This window comes from Ranitomeya variabilis, chromosome 6 (assembly GCF_051348905.1).
Source record: "Ranitomeya variabilis isolate aRanVar5 chromosome 6, aRanVar5.hap1, whole genome shotgun sequence".
NCBI classification, from domain to species: domain Eukaryota; kingdom Metazoa; phylum Chordata; class Amphibia; order Anura; family Dendrobatidae; genus Ranitomeya; species Ranitomeya variabilis.
Window position 1 is genome coordinate 543,723,354 of NC_135237.1, and position 22,210 is coordinate 543,745,563.

The window sequence follows — 22,210 nt, forward strand, 5'->3', positions numbered from 1 at the left end:
TACTATAATACTGCTCCTATGTACAAGAATTTAACTACTATAATACTGCCCCTATATACAAGAATATATCTACTATAATACTGCTCCTATGTACAAGAATATAACTACTATAATACGGCCCCTATGTACAAGAATATAACTACTATAATACTGCTCCTATGTACAAGAATATAACTACTATAATACTGCTCCTATGTACAAGAATATAACTACTATAATACTGCTCCTATGTACAAGAATATAACTACTACAATACTGCCCCTATGTACAAGAATATAACTAATATAATACTGCTCCTATGTACAAGAATATAACTACTATAATACTGCTCCTATGTACAGGAATATAACTACTATAATACTGCCCCCTATGTATGAGAATATAACTACTATAATACTGCCCCCTATGTACAAGAATATAACTACTATAATACTGCTCCCATGTACAAGAATATAACTACTATAATACTGCTCCTATGTACAGGAATATAACTACTATAATACTGCCCCCTATGTACAAGAATATACCTACTATAATACTGCCCCCTATGTACAAGAATATAACTACTACAACCCCTGGCAAAAATGATGGAATCACCGGCCTTGGAGGATGTTCACTCAGTTGTTTAATTTGGTAGAGAAAAAGCAGATCACAGACATGGCACAAAACTAAAGTCATTTCACATGGCAACTTTCTGGCTTTAAGAAACACTAAAAGAAATCAAGAACAAAAAATGTGGTAGTCAGTAATGGTTACTTTTTTTAACCAACCACAGGGGGAAAATTATGGAATCACTCAATTCTGAGGAAAAAAAATATGGAATCATGAAAAACAAACAAACAAAAAAAACACTCCAAAACATCACTAGTATTTTGTTGCACCACCTCTTGGTTTTATTACAGCTTGCAGTCTCTGAGGCCTGGACTTAGTGAGTGTAAACAGTTCTCTTCATCAATCCGGCTCCAACTTTCTCTGATTGCTGTTGCCAGATCAGCTTTGCAGGTTGGAGCCTTGTCATGGACCATTTTCTTCAACTTCCACCAAAGATTTCCAATTGGATTGAGATCCGGACTATTTGCAGGCCATGACATTGATCTTATGTGTCTTTTCAAGGAATGTTTTCACAGTTTTCGCTCTATGACAGGATGCATTATCATCTTGAAAAATGATTTCATCATCCTTTCAATTGATGGGATAAGAAAAGTGTCCAAAGTAATAACATAAACTTGTGCATTAATTGAAGATGTAATGACAGCCATCTCCCCAGTGCCTTTACCTGACATCCAGCCCCATATCATCAATGACTCTGGAAATTTGCATGTTCTCCTCAGGCAGTCATCTTTATAAATCTCATTGGAACGGCACCAAACAAGAGTTCCAGCATCATCACCTTGCCCAATGCAGATTCGCGATTCATCACCGAATATGACTTTCATCCAGTCATCCACAGTCCACAATTGCTTTTCCTTAGCCCATTGTAGCCTTGTTTTTTCTGTTTAGGTGTTAATGATGGCTTTCGTTTAGCTTTTCTGTGTGTAAATCCCATTTCCTTTAGGCGGTTTCTTACAGTTCGGTCACAGACGTTGACTCCAGGTTCCACACATTCGTTCCTCATTTGTTTTGTTGTGCATTTCCTGTTTTGGAGACATATTGCTTTAAGTTTCCAGTCTTGAAGCTTTGATGTCTTCCTTGGTCTACCAGTATGTTTGCCTTTAACAACCTTCCCATGTTGTTTGTATTTGGTCCAGATTTTAGACACAGCTGACTGTGAACAACCAACATCTTTTTCAACATTGTGTAATGATTTACCCTCTTTTTAGAGTTTGATAATCCTCTCCTTTGTTTCAATTGACATCTCTCGTCTTGGAGCCATGATTCATGTCAGTCCACTTGGTACAACAGCTCTCCAAGGTGTGATCACTCCTTTTTAGATGCAGACTAACGAGCAGATCTAATTTGATGCAGGTGTTATTTTTGGGGCTGAAAATTTACAGGGTGATTCCATAATTTTTTTCCTCAGAATTGAGTGATTCCATAATTCTTCCCCTATGCTTGGTTAAAAAAGTAACCATTACTGACTACCACATTTTTTGCTCTTGATTTCTATTAGTGTTTCTTAAAGCCAGAAAGTTGCCATTTGAAATGACTTTACTTTTGTGCCATGTCTGTGATCTGCTTTTTTTTCTACAAAATTTTCTACAACTGAATGAACATCTTCCAAGGCCGGTGATTCCATCATTTTTTTTGGCAGGGGTTGTATAATACTGTTCACTGCAGATAAAATTCTAACCACGGAAGTCTTCGAATACACATTTGCTCTGCTGAGTTTTACATATGACTTTTAAGATCTAAACGAGGGAGAACAGATCACCCCATTGTTACTAGCTGCAATATTCCGCAGACTTCCATGAAGATTCTATTTTTCATTTTTCAAGAAAGCCCATTCCGCCTGCGGATAATCCTCTCTCCTTTGACACATGACTTTGGAGCTCAGAGACATTATATGTGCTGCCATCCGGTGAGTCACTGAGCTGCAGAGCTGCGTGCGGTTCCCAGAATGCTCCGCTCTATAGCTGACGGCACGTATGGAGCAGCAGTGTAATTATGTGTGCACGGCCTGCGCTCCGCTGCCAGTGACGGCCCGCTGACATTTACAGATAATTTTACCTCTGTGAACAATGTGTTTACATCACTCATTGATAGCCTGATATGTGTGGGAACAATACCTGGGTGCTCAACCTGCGTCTGTTGTCGACCTGAACTCAGCTCTCTTTTGTGCCCACTCTAGGCCCACGCCAGCTCGAAATAACCCACACGGGGGAGGGACGGTACAATATAATGTGACCTATAATTCACATATCACTTTATAAGGTCCAGAGTCGCCTATAAGTAAGGATTGCCGCACGCATGTATCGCTCACAAGAACAGTGGTTAGAACAAAATACTTCTTCCAAAACCTTTGGTGCCCGTCTCATGTGGCCCCTCATGGCCTTACACATACAGCTCTGGCAAAAAATTAAGAGACCACTGCAAAATGTTCAGTTTGTCTGATTTTTCTCTTTATAGGTATATTTTTGAGTAAAATGTAAATTGTTCTTTTATTCTATAAACTACTGACAACATGTCTCTGAAGTTCCAAGCAATAAATTTTGTATGTATTTTCTGAAAATGAGAAATGGTCAAAATAACAAAAAAAATGCATTACATGTAGACCTCAAATAATGCAAAGAAAACAAGTTCATAATCATTTAGAAATAACAATACTAATGTTTTAACTCAGGAAGAGTTCAGAAATCAATATTTTGTGGAATAACCATGATCTTTAATCACAGCTTTCATGCGTCTTGGCATGCTTTCCACCAGTCTTTCACACTGCTTCTGGCGCAAAAATGTAAGCAGTTCTTCTTTGTTTGATGGCTTGTGACTATCCATCTTCCTCTTGATTACATTCCAGAGGTTTTCAATGGGGTTCAGGTCTGGAGATACGGCTGGCCATGACAGAGAGTTGATGTGGTGGTCCTTCATCCACACCTTGATTGACCTAGCTGTGTGGCATGGCGCATTGTCCTGCTGGAAAAAACAGTCCTCAGAGTTGGGGAACATTGCCTGAGCAGAAGGAATCAACTGTTTTTCCAAGATAGCCTAGTATGCGACTTGATTCATACGTCCTTCACAAAGAACAACCTGCCCAATTCCAGCCTTGCTGAAGCATCCCCAGATCATCACTGATCCTCCACCAAATTTCACAGTGGGTGCAAGACACCGTGGCTTGTACGCCGCTCCAGGTCTCCATCTAACATTAGACGATCGGCTCACATCCTGTAATGTCGGATTTGTCACTTTATTTTGAGTTGTCAGATAACTGCGGTAAGTCAGAAATAGAAGCCGATTCCTTTCTGACAGAATTCAGGGCTACAGTGTGCGGGGGATGATAAACGGCGCGAGTAAGAACAAAATGTATGAATGTGCATGGAGATGATAGATAATAAGAAAGATAGATAGATAGATAATAGATAGATGATAGATAGAAAGATAGATAAGAAATAGAAAAATAGAGCAGCACATTCAGCATGGAAAGAATCTGTGTGCAAAAGAGCTTCCACAGGCATATACCAAACCTTGCATGTAGTAGTCCAAAAAAGGAAGCAGTGTTGAGAACAATAAAACCTAAAAATGATCATTGTAAATCACAACTAATATAGCACGGAGGTCTGGAGTTGGAATGATGCTCAAAATCAAAGTAGAAAATAAAGTTACAGGCTGATCCAACTTCAGTGGAAATGCCTCAAGACAAGGAAATGATGCTCAGTACTGTGTGTGTGGCCTCCACGTGCCTGTATGATCTCCCTACAACGCCTGTGCATGGTCCTGATGAGGCAGCGGATGGTCTCCTGAGGGATCTCCTCCCAGACCTGGACTAAAGCGTCCACCAACTCCTGGACAGTCTGTGTTGCAACGTGACATTGGTGGATGGTGCGAGACATGATGTCCCAGATGTGTTCAATTGGATTCAGGTCTGAGGAACGGGTGGGCCAGTCCATAGCTTCATCTTGCAGGAACTGCTGACACACTCCAGCCACTTGAGGTCTGGCATTGTCCTGCATTAGGAGGAACCCAGGGCCAACCGCACCAGCATATGGTCTCACAAGGGGTCTGAGGATCTCATCTCGGTACCTAATGGCAGTCAGGCTACCTCTGGCGAGCACAAGGAGGGCTGTGCGGCCCTCCAAAGAAATGCCACCCCACACCATTACTGATCCACTGCCAAACCGGTCATGCTGAAGGATGTTGCAGGCAGCAGATCGCTCTCCACGGCGTCTCCAGACTCTGTCACGTCTGTCACATGTGCTCAGTGTGAACCTGCTTTCATCTGTGAAGAGCACAGGGCACCAGTGGCGAATTTGCTAATCCTGGTGTTCTGTGGCAAATGCCAAGCATCCTGCACGGTGTTGGGCTGTGAGCACAACCCTCATCTGTGGGTGTCGGGCACTCAGACCATCCTCATGGAGTCAGTTTCTAACCGTTTGTGCAGAAACATGCACATTTGTGGCCTGCTGGAGGTCATTTTGCAGGGCTCTGGCAGTGCTCCTCCTGTTCCTCCTTGCACAAAGGCTGAGGTAGCGGTCCTGCTGCTGGGTTGTTGCCCTCCTACGGCCCCCTCCACGTCTCCTGGTGTACTGGCCTGTCTCCTGGTAGCGCCTCCAGCCTCTACGCTGACAGACACAGCAAACCTTCTTGCCACAGCTCGCATTGATGTGCCATCCTGGATGAGCTGCACTACCTGAGCCACTTGTGTGGGTTGTAGAGTCCGTCTCATGCTACCACAAGTGTGAAAGCACAACCAACATTCAAAAGTGACCAAAACATCAGCCAGAAAGCATTGGTACTGAGATGTGGTCTGTGGTCCCCACCTGCAGAACCACTGCTTTATTGAGGGTGTCCTGATAATTGCCGATAATTTCCATCTGTTGTCTATTCCATTTGCACACCAGCATGTGAAACTGATTGTGAATCAGTGTTGCTTCCTAAGTGGACAGTTTGATTTCACAGAAGTTTGATTTAGGCCGGTTTCACACGTCAGTGGCTCCGGTACGTGAGGTGACAGTTTCCTCACGTACCGGAGACACTGACACACGTAGACCCATAAAAATCAATGCATCTGTTCAGATGTCATTGATTTTTTGCGGACCGTGTCTCCGTGTGCCAAACACGGAGACATGTCAGTGTTCGTGGGAGCGCACGTTTTACACGGACCCAATAGAGTCAATGGGTCCGCGTAAAACACGGACCTCACACGGACATTCTCCGTCTGGGGTCCGTGTGCGTGCCGGAGACAGCGCTACAGTAAGCGCTGTCCCCCCCACATGGTGCTGAAGCCGGTATTCATATCTTCCCTGTAGCAGCGTTTGCTATAGAGAAAATATGAAGAATAGTGTTAAAAATAAAGATCCATGTGTCCGCCGCCCCCCCACCCCCTGTGCGCCCCCCCGCTGGTCAGAAAATACTTACCCGCTCCCTCGCTCCTTCCTGGTCTGGCCGCGCCTCCTACTGTATGCGGTCACGTGGGGCCGATCATTTACAATCATGAATAGTCGGCTCCGCCCCTATGGGGGGTGGAGCCACATATTCATGACTGTAAATGATCGGCCCCACGTGACCGCATGCAGGAGAAGCCGCGGCCAGACCAGGAAGGAGCGACAGCCGACGGGGGACCCGGGTAAGTATTTTCTGACCAGCGGGGGGGCGCACAGGGGGTGGGGGGGCGGCGGACACATGGATCTTTATTTTTAACACTATTCTTCATATTTTCTCTGCAGCAAACGCTACTGCAGAGAGGATATGAATCACAGCTTCAGCAGCTTCAGCACCATGCAGAGTGGGTACCACACGCTCCGTGTGGTACCCACTCGCCATACGGGCGGCACACGTGTGCCGCAAGTATGGCCTCCGTGAGTTCCCAGGCACACGGACACGGATAACTCCGGTACCGATTTATTCCGGTACCGGAATTATCTGGACGTGTGGGACAGCCCTTACTTGGAGTTAGATTCTGTTGGTTTAAGTGTTCCCTTTATTTTTTGGAGCAGTATAGAAGTAACAGGTTCTAAAACAAGGGCTGATAATCCGCACCAAGAGCAGGTACCAGGTTTTGCTGTGTTTTTTTTGTGCCAAAACCTGATTAAGTAGAATCAGATTTTTTTTTTTGCACTAAACTTTATCAGCAACAAGCACAAGAGACAAATGTACCCTGACAAAAAAGCAACAAAAACGCACAAAAAACAGCAGGAAAAAACAAGCAAAACCTGCTTTTTTCTGCTGCTCCTTTCTTGCCGAAAGAACAGGTTTTCCTGCAGAAAAAACACCCAGTGTGAACATGGCCTTAGAACATGTGGAGAGACTTTGTGAAAACTGTTTTTCGTATGTTATATTTTGTGTTTTCTTCTCCGGTCACATCCGAAGCTGCATTCAGAACCCTTGCAGCGCATGGTCCTTTCTCACAAAACTACACGTCAATCTTCTCCGCCCCCCCCCTGCTCTATAACATGGGGCCTGCATGCTCATCATGACAGGTTCCCTTTAAGGGGGTTTTCTCACTGCCGCTCAGACCAATAACATGCCCAATGACTTGCGGCTGCTCCTTCTTTCCCTAGTGGTGGCCCCCATCTGTGATGGCCTATGCTGACATAAGAGGGGGAAGACTTTTAGGCCATGCAATGCTCCCTGGGAAATAAAATATGCAAATATCCTCTACGCAGGGTCTCTAGCGCCACCTATTGGAGGAGGAAATACTGACTCTTTTAGAAAACCTTTACAGGAAATCATTAGACTTGATCTCGAGGACTGGAGTTGGGCCCGGGAATCTTGATTCTTAGGATATGAAGCCAAACCGGAATCTTCTCCCCAACTGCACGGGTTTTAGGGTTCTCGCTCCTCGTCAGAACCCCGAAGGAGCCGTCTGGGCCCATGGAAGCAGAAGCGTAGCTCTTCTTTCCTCCATCACAAGGACAAAGATTCATTTTGCTGTATCTAAATACCCCTGGAAACGTGATTCTACCTTGTTGATGCCCCCTGACACCAAACACCGGGGACAAAATAAAGATTTTAATTTTTTAGGATCGGGATACAGTAATGTACGGACCCCAAGGCTTATTGATCCTGCTCAGCGGTCAGATTAGAAGTGCAGCAGATGTGTCCATACGGCTACAATGTGGCCACAACTTTCCCAAAGTTTAGTTACACTATAAAAATAACTAAAACTTGGCCCCAACTCAGCAGCTCCATAACATTACAGGGCTGCACTGTAACCTGCCATTCCTCTGTCACAGCCGCGCCCCCTGGTGGACACTATGCGGAATTACATCCTGCAGACTGGAACTTGCTCAGACTGCAGATGTAGCAGAGTTACCTTTGTTAGTTCCCTAAAAGGCTAATTGGTCATGTAACCAGTAAAAGGTATACTTGATGCTCTGCTACATCTGTGAGTTATTATGAGACCATGTCATGCACCATACTGAGCAGATGCAGAGCTGAGTTGGCCATTTGGCACACATCAGCATCCTGCAGGTAATGCATAAATGAATGCCATACATTGCAGCTCTGCTGCATCTGTTTGCATTATCCTCTGCAGGTGCAATCCGTCTGGTGGGCGATCGCTCAGGGGCTGCATGATGAAAATGAAGGTAAGTGAGTCCCAGGCAGAGAGGAGCCAGGAGGGATGATGCAAGCGGAGGAAGGAGCCGGCCTCCCCTGCAGCAGTGGCCTCCTCCTCCTCCTCTTTCCATGACTGTGATGTGATTATGAATGTGTTGCACAAGCCCTGGAGGTGGGTCCCTTACACTACACACACTGTGTGTCAGAGGCGGTGAGTCACCCGGAGGAGGGCGCACGGTGTGTGTCAGGGTGTCAGTCACCCAGGAGGAGGCTGCATTCAGCTGGACGTGTCCTAGTCAGTGGGACCTCCGCAGCAGATGTAGTCAGGAGCTCGCCCAGGCTGCATCTCCCATAGGGAAGCCTGTGCCCCCGGCTCCAGGACCCTGGATGCGCCCTTTGCTGCTGCCTGCTGCCCTCCTTGGCTTGGACCCCGCACACTTGCTGGATGATTTCTCCTTCTCCTTCTTAGGACCCTTTGTCACTCACTCATGATTGCCAACGTGCAGAGGCAGAGCCGGCTGGGAGCCCCCCGTCTGGTCACCTGCAGAGCCCACTCCAAGAGGCTGGAGAGCGATGAGCCCCCTGCTAAATGCCCCCGGCTCAGCGAGTGCCCCCCAGACAGCGGACTGCTGCCCTCCCCGGGCTCCCCACAGCCCCCCGCTCTGCACAGCGCGTCCCCCCAACACCAAGGACCGACCTGCATAGGAAACTACCTGCTGCTACCGGCTGGCGACCGGGACAACGTGACCAGAGCCCTCAACCTGCACACGGGCGAGGAGCTGCAGTGTAAGGTGAGCCCAGGGGCTGAGGACCACCACTTGGAGGCCAGGGGTGCCCCCTCAATGTCTTACCCTCATGGGAACCCCAAGATTTTAGCTGAGCTCATTACGCCTTGTACAGTCAATAACCCCAAGATCTTGGGAGAACTTAGTCTGAGAGCCAGAAGGGCTACTCAATCTCAAAGAACCATTCATAGGGTGATCTGGTGTCTCAAGGAAGGGGAGCGCTCATAATTCTGTCTGTAGGATCTCATGGAAGTACCGAGGTGACACCTTAAGGTCTAAGCTGCCTCGTACAGTCAATGGGAGACCCAAATTCTTGGACAGCTCATGGGAGCCTTAAACCTTGAGGGCTGCTGAATCTGAAGGCACCAGGACCTCCATAGTTTATCTATAGGGTCAAGGTGACATTACTCAGTTTCTGTAAGAGGTGCCCTGAAGCTTTGGGAACCCGAAAGCAAAAGTAATCAATTATGAGTGTCCAAAGGAGCGAGGTAACCTGAATATTTTGGGAGGTTTTTTTGAGTCTACATAAGCTTATGTTTAGTTTGCGGTCTACAGTGGGGGATACGAGCTGTGGGGTGACCTCAGTCTGGTGTCTTTAGCTTCATGGGAAGCTTGAGAAAAGCGGTGTGTCTTCATTGTGTTGTCTGCAGTATTCCTAGGAGAGCCCAAACAGAAAGGAGCTTCCAATATATAGACATTTACATTCTTGGGAAAATCATTCCTACCAGCTGGGCACAGTAACGGATCGGTGACTTATCAATGCTTTTGCATTGTTAGGGTGAGTTATCGTCACTCTTTGTTGACTTTCAGGTCTGGCCAAACTAAGGTGACCTCACGTTGCTGGAACCTAAAATGCTTTCTGTATTGGACTGGGTTGGACCTCCCTAGGTGGTCTGCATGTTGTGTTGTCCCAATAGACCCCCTCTCAGACGCTAGTTATTTCATTGTCTGAAGTAGACAACAAACCTCAATGTCTAGTGTGTTCCTCATCCTGGGGGCCTCTGGGGGCCACCTCTCTGCTTCCTGCGCTGCCTCAGGGGTGCACAGTTTCTAGTTCCATGCTGTGTCTCTGGGGAACCGTCTTTTCCGCTTCCTGCATTTTCCCAGAACAATTAGTTTGGCTAAGTGATTGCCCCTCCAGGGCACAGGATATCTTCCCGTAAGAATGAGTGCTTGGACTTCTGAATGGATTGCTTCCTTTTCCAAATTCTTGAGATGTAGACCATCACCTTTGACTGTAGAACTACTACCCCTAGCTGCCACTGTCTGCTTGTGGCCTTCTGTTAGGATGGCCTAGATTGAGCGTTGGTTATGTGCACAGTGCTGTCACGTCATCTGCCCTTCTTCAGAGTCTTCTCCGCTCTACAGTAGTGGTCGCACTGAACCGTCATAATTTTTGGTCATGGAAACACATGCAGTTTTTGAGACAAAGCCAAAAGATGTTACCTCTGGAAAAAAAAAAACAATTCTAGCTCCAAAAACTGCATGTGTGACTCCAGCCTTAAGGCCCACTGCATGAAACACCACCTCATACCAGACCTTGGTGGCCCCTGCTGCCTTCTCTCTGTGCACCAGGTGGTTAATAATTGCACTTCCCATGTGATATCTGCCCCGCTTTCATGCAATGACACAACCACATTCTTCAGCCATCGTCTCATTTTGCAGATTTTTAATTGGACTCGACAAGTTACGTCAATGCTGATCCCCTCCGGTAACCTTAATCCTGCGTGGAGCTGAGTGACAGGGGAATATATGGAGAGCTGCATTTGTCCTGGAGCCTCTTTAGATACCGAGATAATTTTTGGATTTTATTTTTGGTTGCACTCACAATATGAAAATATGGGGTAGTTGAGCATGCAAAATGGGCAACCTGTGCAGCCGCCAGAAGGGGGACACCATTCATTCAAAAGCCACTTTCATCCCTGTAAAATGATGATAAGTTGTCAGAAAACAAAGGGTCCATTTGCTGTTTTTCTCTGGAGCTTCTTACCTCTATAGATTAGAATTATTGATGATGTGCACTTTGCGTGTAGCTAAAGTATTAAACGTCATCTTTTTCCCCATTTTTGCAGGTTTTCCCCTTAAAGCACTACCAGAAAAAAATCCAGCCGTACATCCACCTGCCTTGGCACCGGAACATCACCGGGATTGTAGAGATCATCCATGGAGAGAGCAGGGCCTACGTATTCTTCGAGAAGGAGTTTGGCGACATGCACTCCTACGTGCGAAGCTGCAAGCGGCTGGGCGAAGAGGAAGCGGCCAAGTTATTTAAGCAGATCATCAGCGCTGTTTCCCACTGCCATCGATCTTCTATTGTCTTAGGGGACCTCAAGCTGAGGAAGTTTGTCTTCTCCGACAAAGAAAGGTGAGACAGGAGATAATAAGGGCCTAATTTCTGGTTGAGATGACTGGTTCCTCAGGAACAGACACGTCCTCACGAAGGCGCGAGTCATGAGGTGCCTCTTTCCTTAATGTTAAGGACAGGTGCAGCGGTGTTGTGCAATGGTCCGTAATCTGCTATTCCTCCTCCCTTCCATATTGCTCCCAAATATTAGTATTTCCATCGGAGTGTTTGCTCTGTCTGTTTACACTCGTATTGCTCATAGCAAAACAGGCGCCGGAAAACGAACAGATGCTGAAATAGCAGAGCTGTGTTTGTCTATTTTCTCAATCCGTGCTTAGATTATGCTGGAGGTTTCAAAATGGCAATGTACGTCAGTGACTATGACCATATTGCAAACTTATCTCTGCTGAATCTTTCCCATCTCAGCTCTGCTAGGTCGGTATCATTTGACAGCCTTATTCGGATTCCCCTCCAGAGCAACGCAGGCCAAATTCTTTCATGTAATGGAACATTGGCAGCTCGCAGAGGCGATGACCTGATAGAGGGGGCGAGTGAAGTTTTGTTTTTACTGCATTTAGTCATGGCTGGGGGAAGTGAGACTAAAAACGAAATATGGCATAGAGTGAATTGGCTTGGATTGAGTGGTGTAGATGGAGCAGAGCTGAGGTTGTCATTTTACATTATTATCAGCAGCGGCACAGGTTCTGCATGATTTTACTTGGTCGGTGCAGAAATAACACATTCTGCCCTGCTACATCAGATTGTTAGGAAAGTGGGGACAACGATGGGCACTAACAAGACGCCTACCGTCAGAGGGCATGTCTTATACCTGTTGATACATTGGTTTTCCACACTGGCCCGTTGCCCATTCTTATGTTATTCAAAATCATCTTTTATGGGTGAATGAAATTAACGCTATATGGCGGAAGGTATTAAATTCTCGGCCAAAACGTTTGGAAATCCTGCCGCATCAGGAATACATTGTGTTCATGGTGTTCCACTAGGGATATTTGCCCACGTCATGTCACTGGTATGTAAACTGATGTTAGAGAAGATCTATGCCAAGAGTGAGCGGAGGGGAGGGTGTGGGGTGTCAAATTTGTGGTCATGGTGGTGATTTCAGAAGTCGGTTTTGCCAGATGTATTTTTAAATGTCCTTTTTTATTTCTGTGCTATGGAGAGAGAGTGCAAGGGTGGGACAGCACTGGCCACATTACACCAACTTTTCGGTCAGAAAGTAAAAAAAACTGTAGATGTTTCCTGTGGTGGGGAGTGGGTTCAACAGCATATTGCGGTAGGAATTTTTGTATCTGACTAGTACAGGTGCAAGGTTTTTGGTATGATACCCGTCACTTGCTGCCAGACTGCTGCCACTCTTGAGTCATGTTTTCCGTCCTCTCTTTGCATTACTCAAGTTCACGGTAAGGACAGAATGAGGAACACTTTACAAGGTGAAAAAAAATCCACTTCTCCCCTCCATGAGCCTCTCATCTCGCCCGTCTTATAGAACTTCAAAATACTGATGCCCTTTTATCTTGCATTGCCTGAATTTTTGGCCACGGTAGTCTAGATCTTGATGACAACCAGTGCCATCTGAGAAGGAGGTGTTATTTAAGTAGCATGGCACTATCTGAGGACATTCCCACTCCATAGAAGACCGAGGAATTGGCACTTCTTCTATGTGGCAAAACAAAAGAAGTGGCCACCATTGAGCAACTTCTCACTGGGGTGGGAGTTATGGGGCATGAGTTCTCGTTAACTTCTAAATGTTCAACTCATTTTTTGGAACCATTTTTTAAGTTCTTGCTTTTTTTGTTTCCTAGGACTCAACTCAGACTGGAAAGCTTGGAGGACGCTCATATCATGAAAGGAAAAGACGACGCTTTGTCGGACAAGCATGGCTGCCCAGCTTATGTGAGCCCGGAGATTCTGAACACCACTGGGACTTATTCCGGGAGATCGGCCGATGTTTGGAGCTTGGGAGTCATGCTCTTCACTCTCCTGGTGGGACGCTATCCTTTCCATGACTCAGATCCGAGTTCCCTCTTTTCAAAAATTCGCCGTGGACAGTTCTGTATTCCGGACCATGTATCTCCGAAAGCCAGGTGCCTTATACGAAGCCTTTTGAGGAAAGAACCTTCTGAAAGACTGACTGCAGATGAGATATTATTGCATCCCTGGTTTGAGGCTGCAACGCAACCCAGTTACGCGGACCAGGAATCGAGTAACACTGACCAACTAGTCCCAGATATCCCTCCGAACTGTGATGACCTGGAGTCGTTCTTCTGCTAGCTTATCCCATCTCACGGACCACGGTTGCCTCTTTGTAAAGACTTTTTATAAACTTTAAAATTGGACAACCATCTTGTCTTTTACCCCTTAGATAAATGCCCTTCTGGTCTTTGCCAACAATTATCCTATTGCAAGAGCTTTTGTCTTGGGGGGTAGGTTGGTGCTTCTTCTTGTTGTAGGGTATTTTTAGAAGAAAAATTACAAACCCTCATTATGGTTTTTGGGAAATTTAAGAATGGACCCATGGACTACTCAATGAAAGCAGCCATAAATCGGTGAACGGTATAATGGTACAGGTTGAGAAAAGGCTTCCTATCAAGGTGTAGGTGGTTGACCCTATATGGTGGGCTTTACTGCTATGTGGCGTTTCAAAATATTCGAGTGATCGTTAAATTTTTCGAGCTGGTGTCAATCACTTCAAGAATTTTTTTGTAATTGTTATTTTTTTTTTTTTTATAAATATTGTTTTGGCCAGTGAAGTGCAGTGTGGGAAATATGGGTCTCTTTTTGGGTTCTATGTGATTTTATTCTCCTCTATTATATCCGAAAAAAGGGCCTTGAAGAGAACTGAATGTTTTTGAAAAAAAAAAACTAAAATCTAATTCATACTTTATGGTCATAAAATTTTTGAAGAGTGCTACAGGTGTCCTAGCAGAGTGAATAAATGGTGACGATGATGACACATATACCTCATTATTTTTGGCCTCGGTGCCATGCATTTCACAACTTCAGTTATAAGTTAGATTCTTTTGTAAATATGTTCATGGTGACTAAATTTTTCTTTTTCATAGACCCGTAATGGACGCTTTTTTCACTAAATACAGATGTAGTAGAGCTGAATTTGTCTTCCTGCTTTTTTAGGTCTGCATCATTTGCGGGAGATAACTCAGCGGCGTTACCTCCTATGGTCAGCCACATGTTATCACTATGAGCCACGATAATAAACTCAGCTCTGCTACATCATGGGATGTAACTGATATCACCCGCTTAGGGTAGGGCCAGATGATGCCACCAAAACTTGCCCAATTGTCACCTGATTTTGTTTTACAATCGTGTGGCCATTGAGTGGAGTTTCCACCGTACTGCGGCCGCACCACCACTGCACACTGTGGCCCTACCCTTAATGGTTTGCTATATGTTACAGCCTGTGCGTTTGCCTTGCCCCGGAGTCCAGTTATAAGATGGTGCTCGACAATCTGTCACGACGGCAGAGAAGTTAAATTTTTTTTTCTCTTTTTTTTAATTTGAATTGTAAATTAAGAAGGGAAAAAAAGAAAATAATCCCCAAAATAATCAACAATTGAAATGTGAATAACTGTTGGCAAAAAAGCATCAGTCAAAAAAAACAACTAAGTTTTTCTTTTTAAATCGTGAGTGACCTATGGGGGCGACTTTGGCCCTTTTTGCACTAACTGCCTCGCGATTGTTTCTTTCGTATCTGTGATACGCTGTATATGGATGAGCCTGTAAATAGTGACAGTAAGCGTTTGCTGAAAACAGAAATAAAAATAAAAAAACACTATTATGTTGTGTAAATATGTGAAAAATTCCCCATGGCGGGAACATTTGTAAAGTTTGTTGTAATAAATATTTCTTTTTTAAAATTTGTCGTCTTGGTCTTGAATTTATAGTCATCTTACGGGTGTGGCAGAGGCAGCAGACCGTCTCTCTGCATCTGACTGCAGAAGGTCTCAACAGTTTGCTTTGCAGAACTTTTTCCTACGCCTTGTGACTTTAGGACCCCCAGTTGCAACCTCCCCCGACTCTAGTTGACACACCTGGACCTGGGTGTATATAACTCCCAGTTGGCTGCTGGAATGCACGGTTGATGTTGCGGCTTGGAGCTATAGCAGTCGGTATCTTCCTCTCTGGTGTTTGGAGGACGTCCATGTTTCTCTCTGAGTCTACTCCGCCTAAGCGTTCCGCCTTGTTTTTGTATGTCATCTGTCTTTTGTGGTAGTGGGGATTGACTAGTGCTCATCCTGTCCTTCCCGCTGCAGGGCTTATCGCCAGGGTCAGGCAGAGATTAGGTATCCTGCTCGGCGATAACTGCGGAACCTATATAGGGACGATAGGACAGACAGGGTCACATTAGATCTGTCTAGGGGTCTTCATTCCCCCTTCCCTAGTGTTTGGTTCCCTTTCCCTTATCTCTTCATGTTGCACTTAGCCTTTCCTACACATTGTGTGACAGGTACTTATTAATAAATGGCCAGTTTTCCCGTCAAATTACAACTATTTAAGGGTTTTTTGCCCATCTTCATAAATGGTTATTGTTGGATAGAGCTTGTAAATGCAAGTAGTTTTACAATTTTCTACCTGTTAAAATTTTCAGTCGTTCTCGAGTTATTAACGCTTTTCATTTGTTTATAGATGGTTGCCTTGTAGTGATGAGCTAGTATACTCGTTGCTCGGGTTTTCCTGAGCACGCTCGGGTGGTCTCTGAGTATTTATGACTACTCGGAGATTTAGTTTTCCTTGCCGCAGATGGATGATTTGTGGCTACTAGACAGCTGGATTACATGTGGGGATTCCCTAGCAACCAGGCAACCCCCACATGTACTCCAGCTGTCTAGCAGCCGTGAATCATCCAGCTGCAGTAAGAAAAACTAAATCTCCGAGCAGTCATAAATACTCGAAGACCACCCGAGCGTGCTCAGGAAAACCCGAGCAACGAGTATACTCGCTTATCACTATTGCCTTGGAGACCGACCACATCCGCTAGACAGCAGAACATGGGCAGCGCTTACAAAGCTCTTCTCTATTGAGCCTGTAGGTACTGATTTTGAAGCTGGCAGGATCTCTGGAGTACAGTCATGCAGCTTCAGTACAGTGCTGACAAGCGAGACAGCAGCAGTGGTCGGTCTCCTAGACAACAAGCTGTTAACAAAAGAAAAGTGTTAATATCTCGAGGCAGCTACAAATTTTAATAAGCAATAAATTACAAAATATACCCATCTATGAAGATGAGATTAATCCTTTAAGGCCAAGGTCTTGAGTTTCGGACTTCTGGATGTATGGGCCATGTGGGGCTACATTAATCTGCTTCTTATCATTTGCAGATCCATACTCCAGGACCAAAGTTATATTTTTTGCCATCACAGACTCTATGCATGCCCTATTTTGATATTAATGGTGATTGTCAATGAACTTAATTACTCCTGTTCAGTGATAGTGGAATCCCCCTGCACAACAACTATAAAAATGTAGGCCCTTTAGAGGTGCTGCTTGACACCACTACACTTTAACCCAACAGGAAGTTCTGGAGCCACCATGGTTACATTATCCACCATTTTTGCAAACATTGCAGCATTTGGAGATACTGATTTCTGAGCTGATGTCTCTAAGCTTATTGCATGTGATACTGTATGCTAAACCAGTGCTGAGTCCGTTAATCTGTAACGTGGCGTGGGGCGGTGGCCGTGGGTAAGGTACTCATTTTCTACACCCTGGCACGCTACAGGAAAATGGAGGTCCTGGCTGGGTGTGTGGACTTTAGCTGTAGAGGTGTTATTCTTTTGCAGACAACAAGATACCGATTACTCCGGCTGGCCAGGACTGGATGTTATAAAGTTCAATGAGGAAGGCCACCATTCAAAAATAAACTGTCTTTTACTGAAGAATAACATAAGGAAGAGTATGTACAGTGGACAGCAGGTGCCAATCTTCATGGATGTTTCTTTGAACACATAGAACATCTTCATACACATTCTTTTTCCTGTGAATTACTCACTCCTCCTATCACTTTTCCTCGTCTCTACCCTGGATCACGCTATCTGTACCCTCGGTCTCCTCCCACTTCAGAGACACCCTCTTCATGCAGCTCTGCTCGCTGCTCAGACCATAGGTCTGCTTCTTCAGCAAGATGGGCCCTATCTGACTTCTGACAAGAAACTCCTGTTGACTCTTCACTTCAACAACATCCACTCTGGGACCAACCATTAACTCTATATGTCCCTATCATCTATATGTGACTGGGCAGAACACAACTCTATTACTAATAAGACACATCACTAAGCACATTGCACATCAAATAAATTGTAACAATACACATGATTTCAAGGGGAAACGTAGGCAACACCTCCACCCTCTTACATTTCCCTCTCCTTTAACAATGGCCATCCGGAACCTGAAATACATCAAATAGTCTCAACATGACACAACAGTTATTAAACAATACTGGATCCTCGTCCTCTCATAGAGCAACATGGACCAGGACCTTTTCAGTAAGGACTCAGGAACAGCACCAAACCAAGTCCTTTAACCCAGCACCAGTCCATCATCCCATCCACTGAGCTTCGGATCTCTGGAACCTCAAATTTGGCATGCAACGGGAATTACGTGAACCTTTCCAACTTCTGACTCCTTTAGACATTGTTCGTTTGTTCTTAAAGGTTCCTTCTTCCTCCTCTGGGGAACTCTGAGATGATCCCTCTTTTCTTTCTAGAGCTCCTTCTCCTTGTGCCGGTTCTGCAGGCTGTCCACCCTCTAATACCATAGTGGCCTCCGGTATGTTGACATGAGCCACTGCTCTGGTCATGACTTGAATCATGACCGACCCTTGTGACGGCGAGGACAATCTTCAATGTTTTCCAGGTTTTCATGGCAATCCATCTTAAAGAACATGACTTGTGTACCCAGAGAAAGATTGTGCATTCTCCAGGGCAGATGCTCAGTCTCGACCATTTTCTCGACCCACAATGGGTGGGTCCCCGGTTTCGCACTGTGCCACTAACCACTATCTTAGAGTTCATACTCAGCGCCGTCTTAGACTGCATAATAGTCCCCATCTTCCATGTAACATTAGTCTTCCCCACATTATTTCGTTCTTCCTCTCGAAAGACTCGATCCTGCTGACTATGCCAAATGTAACGTGGTGCAGGGCAGTAGCCATAGGTGAAGTACTTGTGTTCCCCAAAACACTACAGGAAAATGGGGGTACAGGCTGGTTGTGTGGACTTTAACTGTAGTGATGTTATACCCTTGCAGACCGCATGATGCCGGTGACTCCAGCTGGCCAGGACTAGATGTTATAAAGTTCAATCAGAGGGATCACTACTCAACAATAAACTGTCTTTTACTCAACAACACTGTAGGGAAGAGTATGTACTGTGAATAGAGCGTGCAAATCTTCATGGATGTTTCCCTTAACATATGGAACATCTTCATACACATTATTTCTTTCCTTCCTAAACTCACTCGGTTCTGCCTCGGTTCCTCTGCCCTCACCACAACCAAGCACAGTGCTTCGGGAGTTCCCCCTTGTCCCTAATAACGGCACTACAGTCAGTAAGCAAGAGTCCAGTTTCTCAACCCGAAGTTCCACGTCCTTTTTCCCTTAGGCAATCTATTTCTGCCACTATGGTCTTTACTTAGCTTCACTGCTTGCCAGCGCCCTGGAACTACCATATGGGGCACTCTTTATCGGCCGTTCCCACCTCTGATTCGTCCCTTTGCCTCTTTGGCTTGCGAACTCAAGACCATCCCGCTAGTACTCCTCTACCCTTGATCACGCTATCTGTAGCCTCAGTCTCCTCTTATTTCAGGAACACCCTCATGGAGCCCTGCTTGCTGGTCAGACCACAGGTCTGCTTCTGCTGCACAATAGGCCCTATCTGATTTCTGACAGGAAGGTGTCTCTGTCCCTTCACTTTACCGCTCCCAATCTGGGCTAGTACCTACCATTAACTCTACCTGTCCCTACCAACTACCCGTAGCTGGGCAGAACACAAGTCTATTACTAATAACGCACATCACTAAACACATAAATTGTAACAATGCACGTGTCTTCGGGGGGAACCGTGGGCAACACCTCCACCTTCTTCCAAATCTACCATATGTGATACTGTCAGCTGAGACAGTGTATCTAAGTCTATTATGAATGATACTCTCCTGCTGAGCTTCTATATCTAATCCTATAATTTATAATATTGTCTGATGAGATGCTGTATCTAAACAAATTATGCACGATACTGTCTGCTGAACCAGTGCATCTAAATCTATCATAATACTGTTTGCTGTCAGAGTATCTAAGTATATCATGTGTGGTACTATCAGCTGAGCCATTGTATTTTATCCTTTCATGTACGCTGTTTGCTGAGCTGCTGCATCTAAGCCTATAATGTGTGATACTATGTACTGAGCTGCTACATCTAAGCGTAGAATGTGTGATACTATATGCTGAGCTGCTACATCTAAGCCTATAATGTGTGATACTATATGCTGAGCTGCTACATCTAAGCGTAGAATGTGTGATACTATATGCTGAGCTGCTACATCTAAGCGTAGAATGTGTGATACTATATGCTGAGCTGCTACATCTAAGCATATAATGTGTGATACTATATGCTGAGCTGCTACATCTAAGCCTATAATGTGTGATACTATATGCTTAGCTGCTACATCTAAGCATATAATGTGTAATACAATATGCCGAGCTGCCACATCTAAGCCTAGATTGTGTGATAGTGTCTGCTGAGCTGTGTATCTAAGCCTAGAATGTGTGATACCATATGCTGAGCTGCTACATCTAAGTCTAGACTGTGTGATACTGTCTGCTGATCTGTGTATCTAAGCCTAGAATGTGTGATACTATATACTGAGCTGCTACATCTAAGCGTAGACTGTGTGATACATTCTGCTGAGCTGTGTATCTAAGCCTATATTGTGTGATACTATATGCTGAGCTGTGTATCTAAGCCTATATTGTGTGATACTATATGCTGAGCTGTGTATCTAAGCCTAGACTGTGTGATACTGCCTGCTGAGCTGTGTATCTAAGCCTAGGCTGTGTGATACTGTCTGCTGAGCTGTGTATCTAAGCCTATATTGTGTGATACTATATGCTGAGCTGTGTATCTAAGCCTAGAATGTGTGATACTGTCTGCTGAGCTGTGTATCTAAGCCTAGAATGTGTGATACTGTCTGCTGAGCTGTGTATCTAAGCCTAGAATGTGTGATACTGTCTGCTGAGCTGTGTATCTAAGCCTAGAATGTATGATACTGTCTGCTGAGCTGTGTATCTAAGCCTAGACTGTGTGATACTATATGCTGAGCTGTGTATCTAAGCCTAGAATGTGTGATACTGTCTGCTGAGCTGTGTATCTAAGCCTAGAATGTGTGATACTGTCTGCTGAGCTGTGTATCTAAGCCTAGAATGTGTGATACTGTCTGCTGAGCTGTGTATCTAAGCCTAGACTGTGTGATACTGTCTGCTGAGCTGTGTATCTAAGCCTAGACTGTGTGATACTATGTGCTGAGCTGTGTATTGTGTGGCACGGTTCGCTGCACCTCTGGGTGGATGCAGACTCAGGCTGGGATTTCAGTATTGGACATGTGCAGCTACAGATGATTAAAAGGAAACAGTCTGATTGTAATGAAATTCGCGCTGTCGCCCACCGGCTGTGATCATCAGATGACACATGGGGCACCGCGGTCTGCGACACCGGAGATGAGTGGGATCAATAATGTCACATCGCGAACACAGCGAGCTGAGCAATCACCCCACAAATGACTGAGAGATTGCACAGAGACTACATGGATAATAGATCAATGATGGAGAGTAAACCGATAATAGCTACATGGATGGATCAGAGATTAATAATAGATGCTTAGAAAGATAGATAATATTTAGATAAACAGATAGATATATTGATAGAAAGATAAACAATATATAGAAGGATATATACCAGATAAATAATAGATATTTACGTAGGTAGATAATTGATCAATAATAGATGGAAAGATGACAATTAGGAAGATGGATGGATAATAGATAGATCAGTATTTAGTTTTTATAGAAACTGATGCTGCTGGTGAAGAAACGCAAATTTCATCTGTAACGCACAGATACATATGCAGAACATCAACAATAGAGCGATTCAGTGCAAACATAATATCACCATATTACATTCAGACTGTGTCCACATCATGGTGTCATATATACGGCCCACACAATACTGCCGCTCTGCAACTTCATATTACCACCATACTGTGCCCACATCATGGTGTCATATATACGGCCCACACAATACTGCTGCTCTGCGTCTTCATATTACCATACCTCCCAACTTTTGAAGATGGGAAAGAGGGACAAAGTTTGCGGCGCGCTTTGCGCGCCGCGGCAAATTTTAGGCCACGCCTCTGACCACACCCATTCAAAATTAGTCACACCCATATCCACATCCCAACCACACCCATTTAGCACTGCCGATCACACTGTTTCATATACAATAATTATAAACAAAAAAATATGGCCACACAGTGCCCCATACTGTATAATGGCCACACATGATGCTCCATACTGTATAATGAACACACATGACGCTCCATACTGTATAATGGCCACACATGATGCTCCATACTGTATAATGAACACACATGATGCTCCATACTGTATGACCGCAAATGATGCTCCATACTGTATAATGACCGCACATGATGCTCCAGACTGTATAATGACCGCACATGATGCTCCATACTGTATAATGACCCCACATGATGCTCCATACTGTATAATGACCGCACATGATGCTCCATACTGTATAATGACCGCACATGATGCTCCATACTGTATGACCGCAAATGATGCTCCATACTGTATAATGACCGCACATGATGCTCCAGACTGTATAATGAC

General features: G+C 44.8%; 1 protein-coding gene across 1 annotated transcript; it reads left to right on the forward strand.

The window, feature by feature from the left end:
• Positions 1 to 8,348: 8,348 nt before the first annotated feature.
• TRIB1 (tribbles pseudokinase 1) lies at positions 8,349 to 14,144 on the forward strand. Its single transcript, XM_077271217.1, has 3 exons — positions 8,349 to 8,942; positions 11,009 to 11,301; positions 13,104 to 14,144. Exons 1-3 carry the CDS (start codon positions 8,640 to 8,642, stop codon positions 13,570 to 13,572), a joined length of 1,065 nt encoding a protein of 354 aa, XP_077127332.1. The 5' UTR covers positions 8,349 to 8,639; the 3' UTR covers positions 13,573 to 14,144.
• Positions 14,145 to 22,210: the final 8,066 nt, after the last annotated feature.